Source organism: Squalius cephalus, assembly GCF_949319135.1.
Source record: "Squalius cephalus genome assembly, chromosome: 20".
NCBI lineage: Eukaryota > Metazoa > Chordata > Actinopteri > Cypriniformes > Leuciscidae > Squalius > Squalius cephalus.
The window spans coordinates 35,813,336-35,829,858 of NC_137141.1; the positions used below are offsets into that span (position 1 = coordinate 35,813,336).

The 16,523-nt window shown below is 43.1% G+C and overlaps 1 protein-coding gene across 2 annotated transcripts in view; it reads left to right on the plus strand.

Moving 5' to 3' along the window:
* dync1h1 (dynein, cytoplasmic 1, heavy chain 1) overlaps positions 1 to 16,523 on the plus strand; it is an 82,848-nt gene that overhangs the window by 61,853 nt on the left and 4,472 nt on the right. For both annotated transcript variants that reach the window (XM_079852982.1, XM_079852983.1), the window contains exons 67-76: positions 199 to 259; positions 334 to 457; positions 535 to 648; positions 6,943 to 7,113; positions 7,587 to 7,804; positions 13,017 to 13,120; positions 14,017 to 14,222; positions 14,902 to 15,055; positions 15,130 to 15,272; positions 16,142 to 16,310. In XM_079852982.1, the coding sequence (XP_079709108.1) occupies positions 199 to 259; positions 334 to 457; positions 535 to 648; positions 6,943 to 7,113; positions 7,587 to 7,804; positions 13,017 to 13,120; positions 14,017 to 14,222; positions 14,902 to 15,055; positions 15,130 to 15,272; positions 16,142 to 16,310 (1,464 nt within the window). The remainder of the gene's footprint in view (positions 1 to 198; positions 260 to 333; positions 458 to 534; positions 649 to 6,942; positions 7,114 to 7,586; positions 7,805 to 13,016; positions 13,121 to 14,016; positions 14,223 to 14,901; positions 15,056 to 15,129; positions 15,273 to 16,141; positions 16,311 to 16,523) is intronic.

Consider the following 16,523-nt stretch of genomic DNA (forward strand, 5'->3'; position numbering starts at 1 on the left):
AGTAGATATAACACACATGTAAATATAACAGTAGATATAACACACATGTAGATATAACACTGGATTCTACGGTGGAAGCTTGTTTCTGCCAGGGAATACACAATTGCGAGAAATAAACTCAAAATTCTGACTTTCTCATGATTGCATGATATGGAAAGTTAGCAAACGTAAACTGAACTCTTGTGTGTCCGTCTCCAGGTTCTGCTGAAGGGTTTAATAAGGCGGACCGGGACATCAACACAGCGGTGAAGTCGGGCAGGTGAGAGAGCGTCCGACCAGCACACACTCCTCCGGCGGTCACGAGCTGCTCTCACGTGTGTGTGTGTGTTTCAGGTGGGTGATGCTGGAGAACGTGCATCTGGCTCCTGGTTGGCTGATGCAGCTGGAGAAGAAACTCCACTCCATGCAACCGCACTCCAGTTTCCGGCTCTTCCTCACCATGGAGATCAACCCGAAGGTCCCGCATCACTTCCTGTGCTCAGTCTGTGTCACGTGTCATGAATGCCTCATCTGATGATTGATGTTCTCCCTCAGGTGCCGGTGAACCTGCTGCGTGCCGGGCGCATCTTCGTGTTCGAGCCTCCTCCGGGTATGAAGGCCAACATGTTGCGCACCTTCAGCAATATTCCTGTGGCACGCATGTGTAAGGTGAGTCAGCAGAAACACATCGGATCTGTCTGCGGGATCTGTTATTATATCTGCGGGATCTGATATTATATCTGCGGGATCTGATATTATATCTGCGGGATCTGTTATATCTGCGGGATCTGATATTATATCTGCGGGATCTGTTATATCTGCGGGATCTGATATTATATCTGCGGGATCTGTTATATCTGCGGGATCTGATATTATATCTGCGGGGTCTGTTATATCTGCGGGATCTGATATTATATCTGCGGGATCTGATATTATATCTGCGGGATCTGATATTATATCTGCGGGATCTGTTATATCTGCGGGATCTGATATTATATCTGCGGGATCTGTTATATCTGCGGGATCTGATATTATATCTGCGGGATCTGATATTATATCTGCGGGATCTGTTATATCTGCGGGATCTGATATTATATCTGCGGGATCTGTTATATCTGCGGGATCTGATATTATATCTGCGGGATCTGATATTATATCTGCGGGATCTGTTATATCTGCGGGATCTGTTATATCTGCGGGATCTGTTATATCTGCGGGATCTGATATTATATCTGCGGGATCTGATATTATATCTGCGGGATCTGTTATATCTGCGGGATCTGTTATATCTGCGGGATCTGTTATATCTGCGGGATCTGATATTATATCTGCGGGATCTGATATTATATCTGCGGGATCTGATATTATATCTGCGGGATCTGTTATATCTGCGGGATCTGATATTATATCTGCGGGATCTGTTATATCTGCGGGATCTGTTATATCTGCGGGATCTGTTATATCTGCGGGATCTGTTATATCTGCGGGATCTGATATTATATCTGCGGGATCTGTTATATCTGCGGGATCTGTTATATCTGCGGGATCTGTTATATCTGCGGGATCTGTTCTATCTGCGGGATCTGTTATTATATCTGCGGGATCTGTTATATCTGCGGGATCTGTTATTATATCTGCGGGATCTGTTATATCTGCGGGATCTGATATATCTGCGGGATCTATTATATCTGCCGGATCTGATATTATATCTGCAGGATCTGTTATATCTGCGGGATCTGATATATCTGCGGGGTCTGTTATATCTGCGGGATCTGTTATTATATCTGCGGGATCTGTTATATCTGCGGGATCTGTTATATCTGCGGGATCTGTTATATCTGCGGGATCTGATATTATATCTGCGGGATCTGATATTATATCTGCGGGATCTGATATTATATCTGCGGGATCTGATATTATATCTGCGGGATCTGTTATATCTGCGGGATATGTTATATCTGCGGGATCTGTTCTATCTGCGGGATCTGTTATTATATCTGCGGGATCTGTTATATCTGCGGGATCTGATATATCTGCGGGATCTATTATATCTGCCGGATCTGATATTATATCTGCAGGATCTGTTATATCTGCGGGATCTGATATATCTGCGGGATCTGTTATATCTGCGGGATCTGTTATTATATCTGCGGGATCTGTTATATCTGCGGGATCTGATATATCTGCGGGATCTGTTATATCTGCGGGATCTGTTATTATATCTGCGGGATCTGTTATATCTGCGGGATCTGATATATCTGCGGGATCTGTTATATCTGCGGGATCTGTTATTATATCTGCGGGATCTGTTATATCTGCGGGATCTGATATATCTGCGGGATCTGTTATATCTGCGGGATCTGTTATTATATCTGCGGGATCTGTTATATCTGCGGGATCTGATATATCTGCGGGATCTATTATATCTGCCGGATCTGATATTATATCTGCGGGATCTGTTATATCTGCGGGATCTGTTATATCTGCGGGATCTGTTATATCTGCGGGATCTGATATTATATCTGCGGGATCTGATATTATATCTGCGGGATCTGATATATCTGCGGGATCTATTATATCTGCCGGATCTGATATTATATCTGCGGGATCTGTTCTATCTGTGGGATCTGTTATATCTGCGGGATCTGTTATATCTGTGGGATCTGATATATCTGCGGGATCTATTATATCTGCCGGATCTGATATTATATCTGCGGGATCTGTTATATCTGCGGGATCTGATATTATATCTGCGGGATCTGATATTATATCTGCGGGATCTGTTATATCTGCGGGATCTGTTATATCTGCGGGATCTGATATTATATCTGCGGGATCTGATATTATATCTGCGGGATCTGTTATATCTGCGGGATCTGTTATATCTGCGGGATCTGTTATATCTGCGGGATCTGATATTATATCTGCGGGATCTGTTATATCTGCGGGATCTGTTATATCTGCGGGATCTGTTATATCTGCGGGATATGTTATATCTGCGGGATCTGTTCTATCTGCGGGATCTGTTATTATATCTGCGGGATCTGATATTATATCTGCGGGATCTGTTATATCTGCGGGATCTGTTATATCTGCGGGATCTGTTATATCTGCGGGATCTGTTATATCTGCGGGATCTGATATTATATCTGCGGGATCTGTTATATCTGCGGGATCTGTTATATCTGCGGGATCTGTTCTATCTGCGGGATCTGTTATTATATCTGCGGGATCTGTTATATCTGCGGGATCTGTTATTATATCTGCGGGATCTGTTATATCTGCGGGATCTGATATATCTGCGGGATCTATTATATCTGCCGGATCTGATATTATATCTGCAGGATCTGTTATATCTGCGGGATCTGATATATCTGCGGGATCTGTTATATCTGCGGGATCTGTTATTATATCTGCGGGATCTGTTATATCTGCGGGATCTGTTATATCTGCGGGATCTGATATTATATCTGCGGGATCTGATATTATATCTGCGGGATCTGATATTATATCTGCGGGATCTGATATTATATCTGCGGGATCTGTTATATCTGCGGGATCTGATATTATATCTGCGGGATCTGATATATCTGCGGGATCTGTTATATCTGCGGGATATGTTATATCTGCGGGATCTGTTCTATCTGCGGGATCTGTTATTATATCTGCGGGATCTGTTATATCTGCGGGATCTGATATATCTGCGGGATCTATTATATCTGCCGGATCTGATATTATATCTGCAGGATCTGTTATATCTGCGGGATCTGATATATCTGCGGGATCTGTTATATCTGCGGGATCTGTTATTATATCTGCGGGATCTGTTATATCTGCGGGATCTGATATATCTGCGGGATCTGTTATATCTGCGGGATCTGTTATTATATCTGCGGGATCTGTTATATCTGCGGGATCTGATATATCTGCGGGATCTATTATATCTGCCGGATCTGATATTATATCTGCGGGATCTGTTATATCTGCGGGATCTGTTATATCTGCGGGATCTGTTATATCTGCGGGATCTGTTATATCTGCGGGATCTGATATTATATCTGCGGGATCTGATATTATATCTGCGGGATCTGATATATCTGCGGGATCTATTATATCTGCCGGATCTGATATTATATCTGCGGGATCTGTTCTATCTGTGGGATCTGTTATATCTGCGGGATCTGTTATATCTGTGGGATCTGATATATCTGCGGGATCTATTATATCTGCCGGATCTGATATTATATCTGCGGGATCTGTTATATCTGCGGGATCTGATATTATATCTGCGGGATCTGATATTATATCTGCGGGATCTGTTATATCTGCGGGATCTGTTATATCTGCGGGATCTGATATTATATCTGCGGGATCTGATATTATATCTGCGGGATCTGTTATATCTGCGGGATCTGTTATATCTGCGGGATCTGTTATATCTGCGGGATCTGATATTATATCTGCGGGATCTGTTATATCTGCGGGATCTGTTATATCTGCGGGATCTGTTATATCTGCGGGATCTGTTATATCTGCGGGATCTGATATTATATCTGCGGGATCTGTTATATCTGCGGGATCTGTTATATCTGCGGGATCTGTTATATCTGCGGGATCTGTTCTATCTGCGGGATCTGTTATTATATCTGCGGGATCTGTTATTATATCTGCGGGATCTGTTATTATATCTGCGGGATCTGTTATATCTGCGGGATCTGATATATCTGCGGGATCTATTATATCTGCCGGATCTGATATTATATCTGCAGGATCTGTTATATCTGCGGGATCTGATATATCTGCGGGATCTGTTATATCTGCGGGATCTGTTATTATATCTGCGGGATCTGTTATATCTGCGGGATCTGTTATATCTGCGGGATCTGTTATATCTGCGGGATCTGATATTATATCTGCGGGATCTGATATTATATCTGCGGGATCTGATATTATATCTGCGGGATCTGATATTATATCTGCGGGATCTGTTATATCTGCGGGATCTGATATTATATCTGCGGGATCTGATATTATATCTGCAGGATCTGATATTATATCTGCGGGATCTGTTATATCTGCGGGATCTGTTCTATCTGCGGGATCTGATATTATATCTGCGGGATCTGTTATATCTGCGGGATCTGTTATATCTGCGGGATCTGTTATATCTGCGGGATCTGTTCTATCTGCGGGATCTGTTATTATATCTGCGGGATCTGTTATATCTGCGGGATCTGATATATCTGCGGGATCTATTATATCTGCCGGATCTGATATTATATCTGCAGGATCTGTTATATCTGCGGGATCTGATATATCTGCGGGATCTGTTATATCTGCGGGATCTGTTATTATATCTGCGGGATCTGTTATATCTGCGGGATCTGATATATCTGCGGGATCTGTTATATCTGCGGGATCTGTTATTATATCTGCGGGATCTGTTATATCTGCGGGATCTGATATATCTGCGGGATCTATTATATCTGCCGGATCTGATATTATATCTGCGGGATCTGTTATATCTGCGGGATCTGTTATATCTGCGGGATCTGTTATATCTGCGGGATCTGTTATATCTGCGGGATCTGATATTATATCTGCGGGATCTGATATTATATCTGCGGGATCTGATATATCTGCGGGATCTATTATATCTGCCGGATCTGATATTATATCTGCGGGATCTGTTCTATCTGTGGGATCTGTTATATCTGCGGGATCTGTTATATCTGTGGGATCTGATATATCTGCGGGATCTATTATATCTGCCGGATCTGATATTATATCTGCGGGATCTGTTATATCTGCTGGATCTGATATATCTGCGGGATCTATTATATCTGCCGGATCTGATATTATATCTGCGGGATCTGTTCTATCTGTGGGATCTGTTATATCTGCGGGATCTGTTATATCTGCGGGATCTTTTATTATATCTGCGGGATCTGTTCTATCTGTGGAATCTGTTATATCTGCGGGATCTATTATATCTGCCGGATCTGATATTATATCTGCGGGATCTGTTCTATCTGTGGGATCTGTTATATCTGTGGGATCTGTTATATCTGCGGGATCTGTTATATCTGCGGGATCTGATATTATATCTGCGGGATCTGTTATTATATCTGCGGGATCTGTTCTATCTGTGGGATCTGTTATATCTGCGGGATCTATTATATCTGCGGGATCTGATATTATATCTGCGGGATCTGTTCTATCTGCGGGATCTGTTCTATCTGTGGGATCTGTTCTATCTTCGGGATCTGTTCTATCTGCGGGATCTGTTCTATCTGCGGGATCTGTTCTTGTTCTATCTGCGGGATCTGTTCTATCTGCGGGATCTGTTATATCTGTTATTTTTAAACACACTTATTTTTCTTCATAGGAGAACATGTGATTGTTTGGGTCACACTGTATATTAGGCCATGTGCTTAACCATTCGATACAAGATATTAGTGTTCAAACATGTTGGTGCGTTGTAATTACATTCAAAGGACTTGGATTTAAGTAGTTGCTCTGTAAACTTCATCCCTATCGCTACAAACCTAACTCTGACCCCTATGACCTTTACTCCTAAACCTGACCAAACCTCAAACTCACCGGCAGTAAATGTGGGAATTTCCAGAACATGCTCAGTAAATCCAAATATAGGGATTTAACAGCGGATTTAATGTCTGAAACTGTTACTGGCACTTCTTGTGTTTATTGCCTCTTTAAGATGTTTTTCTCATCCATAAAGTGCTTTGGATAAAACCCTAAAATGAGTGAATGTTGTTATTAATAATAATAATAATAATATTAGGACACCTAATGTAAGGTGTGCTGGTATGTGGGGTTAGAAATGAAATAAAGAAATGCATGTTGTGTTTCTGCTCCTCTCTGCTGCCAGTGTGTTCGTCACGTGAGCTTCAGCATTGTGTCGATTGTTGTCACATGTTCATCTTGTTGTTCTTCTCTCAGTCCCCGAACGAGCGAGCGCGCCTGTACTTCCTCCTGGCCTGGTTCCACGCCGTCATCCAGGAGCGGCTCCGTTACGCTCCGCTCGGCTGGTCCAAGAAATACGAGTTCGGAGAGTCGGACCTGCGCTCTGCCTGCGACACCATCGACACCTGGCTGGATGATACGGCGAAGGTGAGTGTGTGTGTGTGTGTGTGTGTGTGTGTGTGTGTGTGTGTGTGTGTGTGTGTGTGTGTGTGTGTGTGTGTGTGTGTAACACCTGGCTGGATGATACGGCGAGTGTGTGTGTGTGTGTGTGTGTGTGTAACACCTGGCTGGATGATACGGCGAGTGTGTGTGTGTGTGTGTGTGTGTGTAACACCTGGCTGGATGATACGGCGAAGGTGAGTGTGTGTGTGTGTGTGTGTAACACCTGGCTGGATGATACGGCGAAGGTGTGTGTGTGTGTGTGTGTAACACCTGGCTGGATGATACGGCGAGTGTGTGTGTGTGTGTGTGTGTAACACCTGGCTGGATGATACGGCGAAGAGGTGTGTGTGTGTGTGTAACGCCTGTGGCTCTCCTCAGGGTGTGTGTGTGTGTGTGTAACGCCTGTGGCTCTCCTCAGGGGGTGTGTGTGTGTGTGTAACGCCTGTGGCTCTCCTCAGGGCCGGCAGAACATCTCTCCTGATAAGATCCCGTGGGCCGCTCTGAAGACTCTGATGGCTCAGTCGATCTACGGCGGGCGCATCGATAACGAGTTCGACCAGCGGCTCCTGAACACGTTCCTGGACCGGCTCTTCACCACCAGCAGCTTCGACAGCGAGTTCAAGCTGGCGCTCAAAGTGGACGGGCACAAGGACATCAAGATGCCCGACGGCATCCGGTCAGCCTAACCCTAATGTTTCTGCATCACATGTTTATCTCTACAGCGCTTTATACAGCGCAGCTTCAGTGAGGAACACGATCAGTGATGAACCTCCATCAGATACAAGACTCGAACTCAGATCAGCTCTACAGAAGACAGTCATTACTCAGATCAGTGTTGATTCAGTCCAGCTCAATAACAGTGTGAAGTTCATCAGTTGTGAATGAGTTCAGTTCAGCTCTACGGAGGACAGTAGTTCAGTAAATAGAAACACTCCTCCAGTTCTCAGCATCTCCTCACTCTCAGCTGGTTCTGCCACAGCCGGGAACTCTGGGAACGCTGGGAACTCTGGGATCGGGCCGAACACAGAATAATCTCCTCGGATAACATTTATTCTCTCTGATTTATTTGTGCCGCTCCTTCACAAGCCCAGCGAGTCACCTGTGATGAACAGCTGAATCAGATTTAATTCTGGGGATAAACTTGAATCAAATTGAACTAAATTGAGCTAAATGACTCGAGTGTCTTCTGTAGAGTCACAGTTATAGAGCTGAATCTACACTGATCTGAGTAATCAAGTCAAGTCAAGTCAACTTTATTTATATAGCGCTTTTCACAATGCAGATTGTATCAAAGCAGCTTCACAGTATTAAATAAAATAGTACATCAGTGTTTGTTTCTAGTGTAAAACGTCCACGTTTGGTAATGCTGATCAATAGTATTGTTGATTGATTAAATTAAATATCCCCAACTGAGCAAGCCAAAGGCAACAGTGGCAAGGAACCGAAAAACTCCATCATGTGACCTAATGGAGAAAAAAAAACCTTGGGAGAACCCAGGCTCAGTCGGGGGCAAGTTCTCCTCTGGCGTTTATGAACTAGAGGCCGGATTTAACTGTAAGATTAAAAAATATTATATGAATGCCTGACTGAAGAGATGCGTCTTTAATCTAGTTTTAAACTGGGAGAGCGAGTCCGAGCAACGGACAGTATCTGGAAGACTATTCCAGAGTTTTGGAGCTAAATGTGAAAATGCTCTCCCTCCTTTGGTGGATCTGGATATCCTAGGTATGACCAAAAGCCTCGAATCTAGTGATCTTAAAGAGCGCGATGGATTATAGGGCGATAGAAGATCCGTTAAATAAACTGGAGCTAAGCCGTTTAGGGCTTTATAAGTCAGTAGCAATACCTTGTAATTAATACGGGACTTTATAGGTAACCAATGTAGTGATGATAAAATCGGTGTTATATGATCATATTTTCTTGATCTAGTAAGAACTCTAGCGGCGGCATTTTGGACTAACTGTAGCTTGTTTATTGAGGATGCAGGACAACCGGCTAATAAAGCATTACAGTAATCTAGTCTCGAGGTCATGAATGCGTGAACTAACTTTTCTGCATCAGAAACCGATAGCATATTACGTAGCTTAGCAATGTTTCTAAGGTGGAAAAGGCTGTTTTTGTAACATATGAAATATGATTTTCAAAAGACAGGTTGCAGTCTAGTATAACACCCAGGTCTTTTACTGTAGAGGATAAAGTAACAGGACATCCTACTATGTTAAAGTTGTATTGTGAGAGGTTTTGTGGGCGGTTTTTTGAACCGATGATTAGTACCTCTGTCTTGTCAGGATTTAATAAAAGAAAATTGCGCGTCATCCAATCTTTTATATCTTTAACACACTGTCAATTTGGATAATTTAGCGTTTTCATCCGGCCGTGATGAAATATATATTTGAGTGTCATCAGCATAACAATGGAAACTAATTCCATGTTTCCTTATAATATTTCCAAGTGGCAGCATATATATTGAGAATAACAGAGGGCCTAACACAGATCCCTGCGGCACTCCATAGTTTACTGGAGTTATGATCGATTTTTCCCCATTTAAATAAACAAAATGGTAGCGATCAGATAAGTATGATCTGAACCAGCTTAATGCTTGTCCTTGAACACCAGTATAATTTTGTAGTCGATCTAAGAGTATTGTATGATCTATAGTATCGAACGCAGCACTAAGATCAAGTAAAACTAGTATTGAGATATAGCTTTGGTCAGAAGCTAATAGTAAATCATTTGTGATTTTAACGAGCGCAGTTTCAGTGCTATGGTGCGGCCTGACCCCAGGCTGAAACTTTTCATAGGTGTCATTTTCTTGTAAGAAAGAGCCCAGTTGGGCGGACACAACTTTTTCTAGTATTTTAGACATAAAAGGTAGATTTGAAATGGGTCTATAATTTGCTAGGTTATTTGGGTCTAATTGTGGTTTCTTAATGAGTGGTTTTATAACTGCCAGTTTAAATGTTCTTGGAACATGACCTAAAGTTAAAGACGAGTTAATAATATTGAGGAGAGGCTCTTCCACTATAGGTAACAATTCTTTCAGTAGTTTAGTTGGTATAGGATCTAATAAACATGTTGTTGTTTTAGATGAAATGATATTTAACTCTTTTTGTTCTATAGCTGTAAAGCACTGTAATTGTTCTTGCGGGGTGATAATCAATGCTGAATTATAAGGCGCGATTGAGGATTGAACGTTTACAATTGTGGTTCTGATGTTTTCTATTTTCTCAGTGAAGAACTTCATGAAATCATTACTACTAAACTGTAACGGGATATTTTGTTCAGGTGACGCTTGTTTATTTGTTAGTCTAGCCACGGTGTTAAATAAAAACCTTGGATTGTTTTGGTTATTTTCTATTAGATTGCGGAGGTGCTCAGCCCTGGCCGCTTTTAGGGCCTTTTTATAACGTGACATACTGTCTTTCCAAGCGATTCTAAAGACCTCTAAGTTAGTTTGTTTCCATTTACGCTCTAAATTACGGGTTTCTCTCTTTAGAACACGCGTAGTATTGTTGTACCAGGGTGCTTTAATTTTCTCTCTGACCTTTTTTAGTCTAATAGGTGCAACAATATCCAATGTTCCAGAGAGAATGGTGCTCATAGTGCTGGTTAGTTCCTCTAGTTCATCTGTTTGTTTGGGTTCACTGAGCAGCTGAGACAGATCCGATAAGCAATTTGATAAATTATCTATGGTGGATGGAAGGATTGTTCTGCCTAATCGATAACGCGGCGCAGCATGATATATTACAGGAGTACGTAATATGCAAGTTACCATGTAATGGTCAGTGACATCATCACTTTGTGGAATGATATCTATATCGGTTGGATCGGTTCCATGTGATATAATTAAATCGAGTGTATGATTAAAACGATGAGTTGGTCCGGTGACGTTTTGCTTGACCCCAAAGGAGTTTAATAAATCTGTAAACGCAGCCCCTAACACATCATTTGGATTATCTACGTGTATGTTAAAATCTCCAACAATTAATGCTTTATCGACATTGACCAATAGGTCTGAGAGAAAATCTGCAAATTCTTTTAGAAAATCAGCGTAAGGCCCAGGCGGTCTATATACAGTAGCCAAGGCTAGAGATAATAGGGATGTTTTTTTAGCATCTAAGAGCATAACATTTAGTACAAGTACTTCAAACGAATTAAACTTATAACCCGTTTTCTGAGTAACACTAAGAAAATCTCTATAGATTGTTGCAACACCGCCGCCACGACCAATCAGACGGGGTTCGTGCTTATAGGAGTATCCTGATGGAGTAGACTCATTTAGACCGAAATAATCATTTGGTTTAAGCCAGGTTTCAGTAAGGCAAAGTACATCGATGCTATTATCTGTGACTATTTCATTTACAATAACCGCCTTAGGTGTGAGTGATCTAATGTTTAGAAGACCTAGCTTTAGAAATTGTTTTTGTTCACTAATAGCAACATTTTCTGTTTTAATAACAATTAGATTTTTCCTAGATCCTGCAGTAGATTTATGATTTGATCTCACTAAACGAGGAATAGACACAATTTCTATGCAATGTTCTACACTAGTATTTATATCAGTTAATTTGGTGCAGCAGAGACTATGATTTGGGCTTTTGGTTACTAGTCAAAAGGAATTTAACATTTTGGAGATGTTATCCGACAGAAGATCCGCTCCGAATCTGCTTGGGTGTAAGCCATCAGCACGGTAAAGCCTAGGACGCTCCCAAAACAGATTCCAATTATTTACAAAGAGCAGTTTCTGCTCATTGCACCATGACATTAACCATTCATTTAGCGCGAATAATCTACTAAACTTTTCATGTCCTAGTCGGTACGTGGGAAGCGGTCCTGACACAATGATCGTTATATCAGGCGATGTGCTGCGTACCGTATCGATCAGATTCCTGAAGTCTTTCTTCAGAACCTCCGTCTGGCGCAGCCTGATGTCGTTCACTCCCGCGTGCAGGATCACAGTTCCGACGCGCTCGTCACCGTTCAAGATCTCGGGTACCCGCGCAGCGATATCGAAAACACGAGCACCAGGAAAGCAGTGACTATGCACCTTACTTTTACCTGACGTAGCGTGTACGTGTCGAACGATGGAATCGCCGATGATCACAGCATCGCGTTCGGTTTCGCGAAGAGGGGAGAAGCGATTCTGGGTGGATATCTCGAAAACCGGGAGGGTCGGAGAGAGTCTTGGTCTAGACCTGACTCGCGTCTTCCGCTGCGGAACCATCCAGGCTTCGTGGTGGCGTGTTGGAGCCGGAGTGAACGAGACCATGGCTGATCGTGACCTCGGCGCGTGATGTTTCAAGAGCTAAACGCCGGTCTATCAGCTCGGCTTGTCTCTCTAAAAGGTCGTGGATCTGTTTCTCAACAGCTTCCAGCTCAGACTGCACCGCGTGCAGCTCAAATGTGTCTTCACCTGCACCAAAAGGTAGACAACATACATCTGATATATTCGCCATTTTAACAGATGGACAGTAAGTTAGCAACTACGCTACCAGTGATGCTAACAATATTAATACTAATTTATGACTGAAGTCTTAGATATAATCCGTCTTTTTAGTGGTACAGGTGTAGAGTAGACGCACGATAGGCGAAAAATGTTTGTAAGTGAGTGTAAAGAAGACGCGTTCAGCCGTGATCCACGGACGTAACCTATAAGAGTATCCAGCGTTGGATCACTAATGACTCGAGTGTCTTCTGTAGAGTCACAGTTATAGAGCTGAATCTACACTGATCTGAGTAATGACTCGAGTGTCTTCTGTAGAGCTGCTTTACTGCAGAATGTGACACAATTTCATACATTTTAAAACATGAATACTGTTATTCCTGTGACGCGGTCAGTGCTGTACGGGCGCTGGTGAATGACGTGTGTGTGTGTGTGTGTCGGTCAGGCGAGAGGAGTTCATCCACTGGGTGGAGCTGCTGCCGGACACTCAGACTCCATCATGGCTCGGGCTGCCGAGTAACGCAGAGAAGGTCCTGCTCACGACTCAGGGTACGAGCGCTCTCTCACACACACACACACACACACACACACACACACACACTCTCTCTCTCTCTCTCTCTCTCTCTCTCTCTCTCTCTCTCTCTCTCACGCCAAACTCAAACTTTAAGTATCAGCGCAGACTAGGACTGTCAAAATGGCTGAGAAGCTAATTTGGTATTTTAAGTATCAAAATTTGAATTATATTCTAAAACTGTGTTTGTGCATCAGGAACCTGAGAAAACGCAGTTCAACACACAGCGTAATGAACTACATGAACACACAACAGCAAACTAACATTCAGAAACACTCCACTTCTACTCTCTACATCTACATATAGATCATCAAAAACACCAGACGCTCAACTTGATCTGAGCGAGTGCTGTGCGCTTTCACACACACACACACACACACACACACACACACACACACATATACACACACACACACACACACACACACATACACTCATGCTGAGTGCTTTCTGTTGACAGTGTTTCAGCTGATGAACACACACTCATCTCTGACCGATGTGCAGGATTGGTCAAGTGTGCCATTGCACCAATTTTTAAAGCTAACTAAAACAAAACCACGTCAGTTACGTCATCATCATCATCATGATGTCTCGCGTGCCTCTCAACACACCAAACATTTGAATGCATGGTTTTTGCATTTGAATGTGAAGCTTTTTTAAATTTTATTCTATGAATATTCGAAATTGGAGTTTTTATCTGACAGCCCGAGCACAGACGTGGCAAGCCTTCCTGTTGCCTCTTTATAACCTCTTTATTAACACAATGCTTGAACATGCAAGTTTGTCCAGCGGTTAATTTGATCTCCCTCCTTCACTTCCTGTGGTCGTGTCCCTTGCGCACCTCACTTCCTGTGGGCGTGTCCCTCGCACTCAGGCATTGACATGATGGGGAAGCTGTTGAAGATGCAGATGTTGGAGGATGAGGACGATCTGGCGTACGAGACGGAGAAGAAGCGCTCGACGTCCACGACTGACGCTCAGCCGGCCTGGATGAGAACGCTCCTGTCCACCGCTCGCAACTGGCTCCTGCTGATCCCCGAGGCCGTCAGCCCGCTCAAGCGCACCGTGGAGAACATCAAGGTATGCTGGGAAGGGCCTCGGGCCTCAGGGGTTTCTGCAGCTCACCCTGATCACAGTCAAGCCCTCCAAAACTTAGACAAACACTTGCTTAAATGTTTTAAATTAGACATTGACTCTTTTTTTATAACCGATACCAATTATTTGCATGTTTATGTGCCGACAGCCGATGAATAGAATCGATATTTATGTTTTATTTTCTGTTTTTGACAATTGACCTATCGGTAAGCCCCGCCCCCCTTAGTTACTGTTGCTATCGGACACACAAACGGAGTTGCTGACTGTCTTACGATGACAGCTGTCAGTGTGAAAACCTCGTCTCAAGATGTTTTTGATACATTTTGGACACAGAAGGACCACCTCTCATCGAGGAGCATTCAAGTGGGACTTAAATATGCCATGGAGGGATATATAAATGATTTTAAAATAAATATGGTAGTTAACGAGATGAATTTGGAAGCAAGGGTTTTCAGCTCCAGTCGTATTGCGCAGATAATTGGTCCGTTCGGGCAAATCTTATCACACTTTTGAAAACACACTTCTACATCAATAAACATGAACTGTTCCTCCACATGACCCGCTCTTCCACTTCTTTGAGCGTGAGGTGAAGATGGGGGGTCTCACACACACACACACACACACACACACACACACACCCTCCTCATGATGTGTTCCTCCACAGGACCCGCTGTTCCGCTTCTTCGAGCGTGAGGTGAAGATGGGGTCTCGGATGCTGCAGGACGTGCGTCAGGATCTGACGGATGTGGTTCATGTGTGTGAGGGCAAGAAGAAGCAGACCAACGACCTGCGCACGCTCATCAATGACCTGGTCAAAGGTAGCTGACCTCTGACCCCTTACTCTGACCCCTGACCCCTTGCTCTCGTCACTAACCCTGTCCTGTTTCCTCAGGCATCCTCCCGCGCAGCTGGTGTCGCTACACCGTCCCGGCGGCCATGACGGTGATCCAGTGGGTGTCGGACTTCAGCGAGAGGATCCAGCAGCTGCAGCAGATCTCGCAGGGCGCGGCCACTGGGGGCGCTAAAGAGCTCAAGGTGTCCGAGAGAACACAACACACTGGAACTAAACTAAAAACACAATCAATGATGCTAACTGAGTTCCATTCAGTGAAGCAGCTCTAAAAACACAACAGTGCTCAGCTGAAAAGTGTTGGTTCTTCCTCAGTGTTTCTGTCTTGTTTTCCAGCACAAATATCTAAACATTCTTAAATATTTACTGGAGAAGAAGCAAAATGACTGAAAATATTAAGTCTTGATTTCCGAAAAACTCAACAAAATGAAGTGAGTGTGTTTAAAACGAGAACTAATACCTATATTTGTTCTGGTTTTTAACACAAACTCACAAATGTGTCCACCAGCAGTGCAAATAAATATTTTAATTTCCTGCACAAATATCTAAACATCCTTAAATCAAGATACATTTACTAGAGAAACAAAATGACTGAAGAAAGAAGAGAAGTTGATCAAAATGTTGTGCTTTAAAACAAGAACAAATATCGGTCAGTAGAATCAGAAAAATAATCCTGTTTTCCTTCCATTGGCAAATATTTGTTCTTGTTTTAAGTTAAATTTTTGTTCAGTTTCTCAGAAACATACTTAATATCTTCAGTCATTTTGCTGCTTCTCCAGTAAATGTATCTTGATTTAAGAACGACGGAAACTCTGAGGAAGAACATAATTTATAATCTGAAGGAACAGCTAAAGTTGTTTCCATGTTCTAGTGGTTGTGATCAGGTGATCAAGACTTTTTTGTGTGTAAAATGAATTAAAAGTAATGGAGATTTTTAGGAAGTTCTTTTGAAGTGTTGTTAATAAAACTCATCGTGTTGATGTTTAGGGTTAGAGAGCACATTGACATGTATGTTTCCTCCACTGGGTGTGACGCTGAATGTGTTGTTCTCCAGAACATCCATGTGACCCTGGGGAGCCTGTTCGTGCCCGAGGCCTACATCACTGCCACCCGCCAGTACGTGGCTCAGGCCAACAGCTGGTCTCTGGAGGAACTGTGTCTCGAGGTCAACGTCACATCAGCACAGGGAGCAGCCCTCGACGCCTGCAGCTTCGGCATCAAGGGTGAGTGAGAGTGAGTGTGTGAGAGTGAGTGTGTGAGAGTGAGTGTGTGAGAGTGAGTGTGTGAGAGTGAGTGTGTGAGAGTGAGTGTGTGAGAGTGAGTGTGTGAGAGTGAGTGTGTGAGAGTGAGTGTGTGAGAGTGAGTGTGTGAGAGTGAGTGTGTGAGAGTGAGTGTGTGAGAGTGAGTGTGTGAGAGTGAGTGTGTGAGAGTGAGTG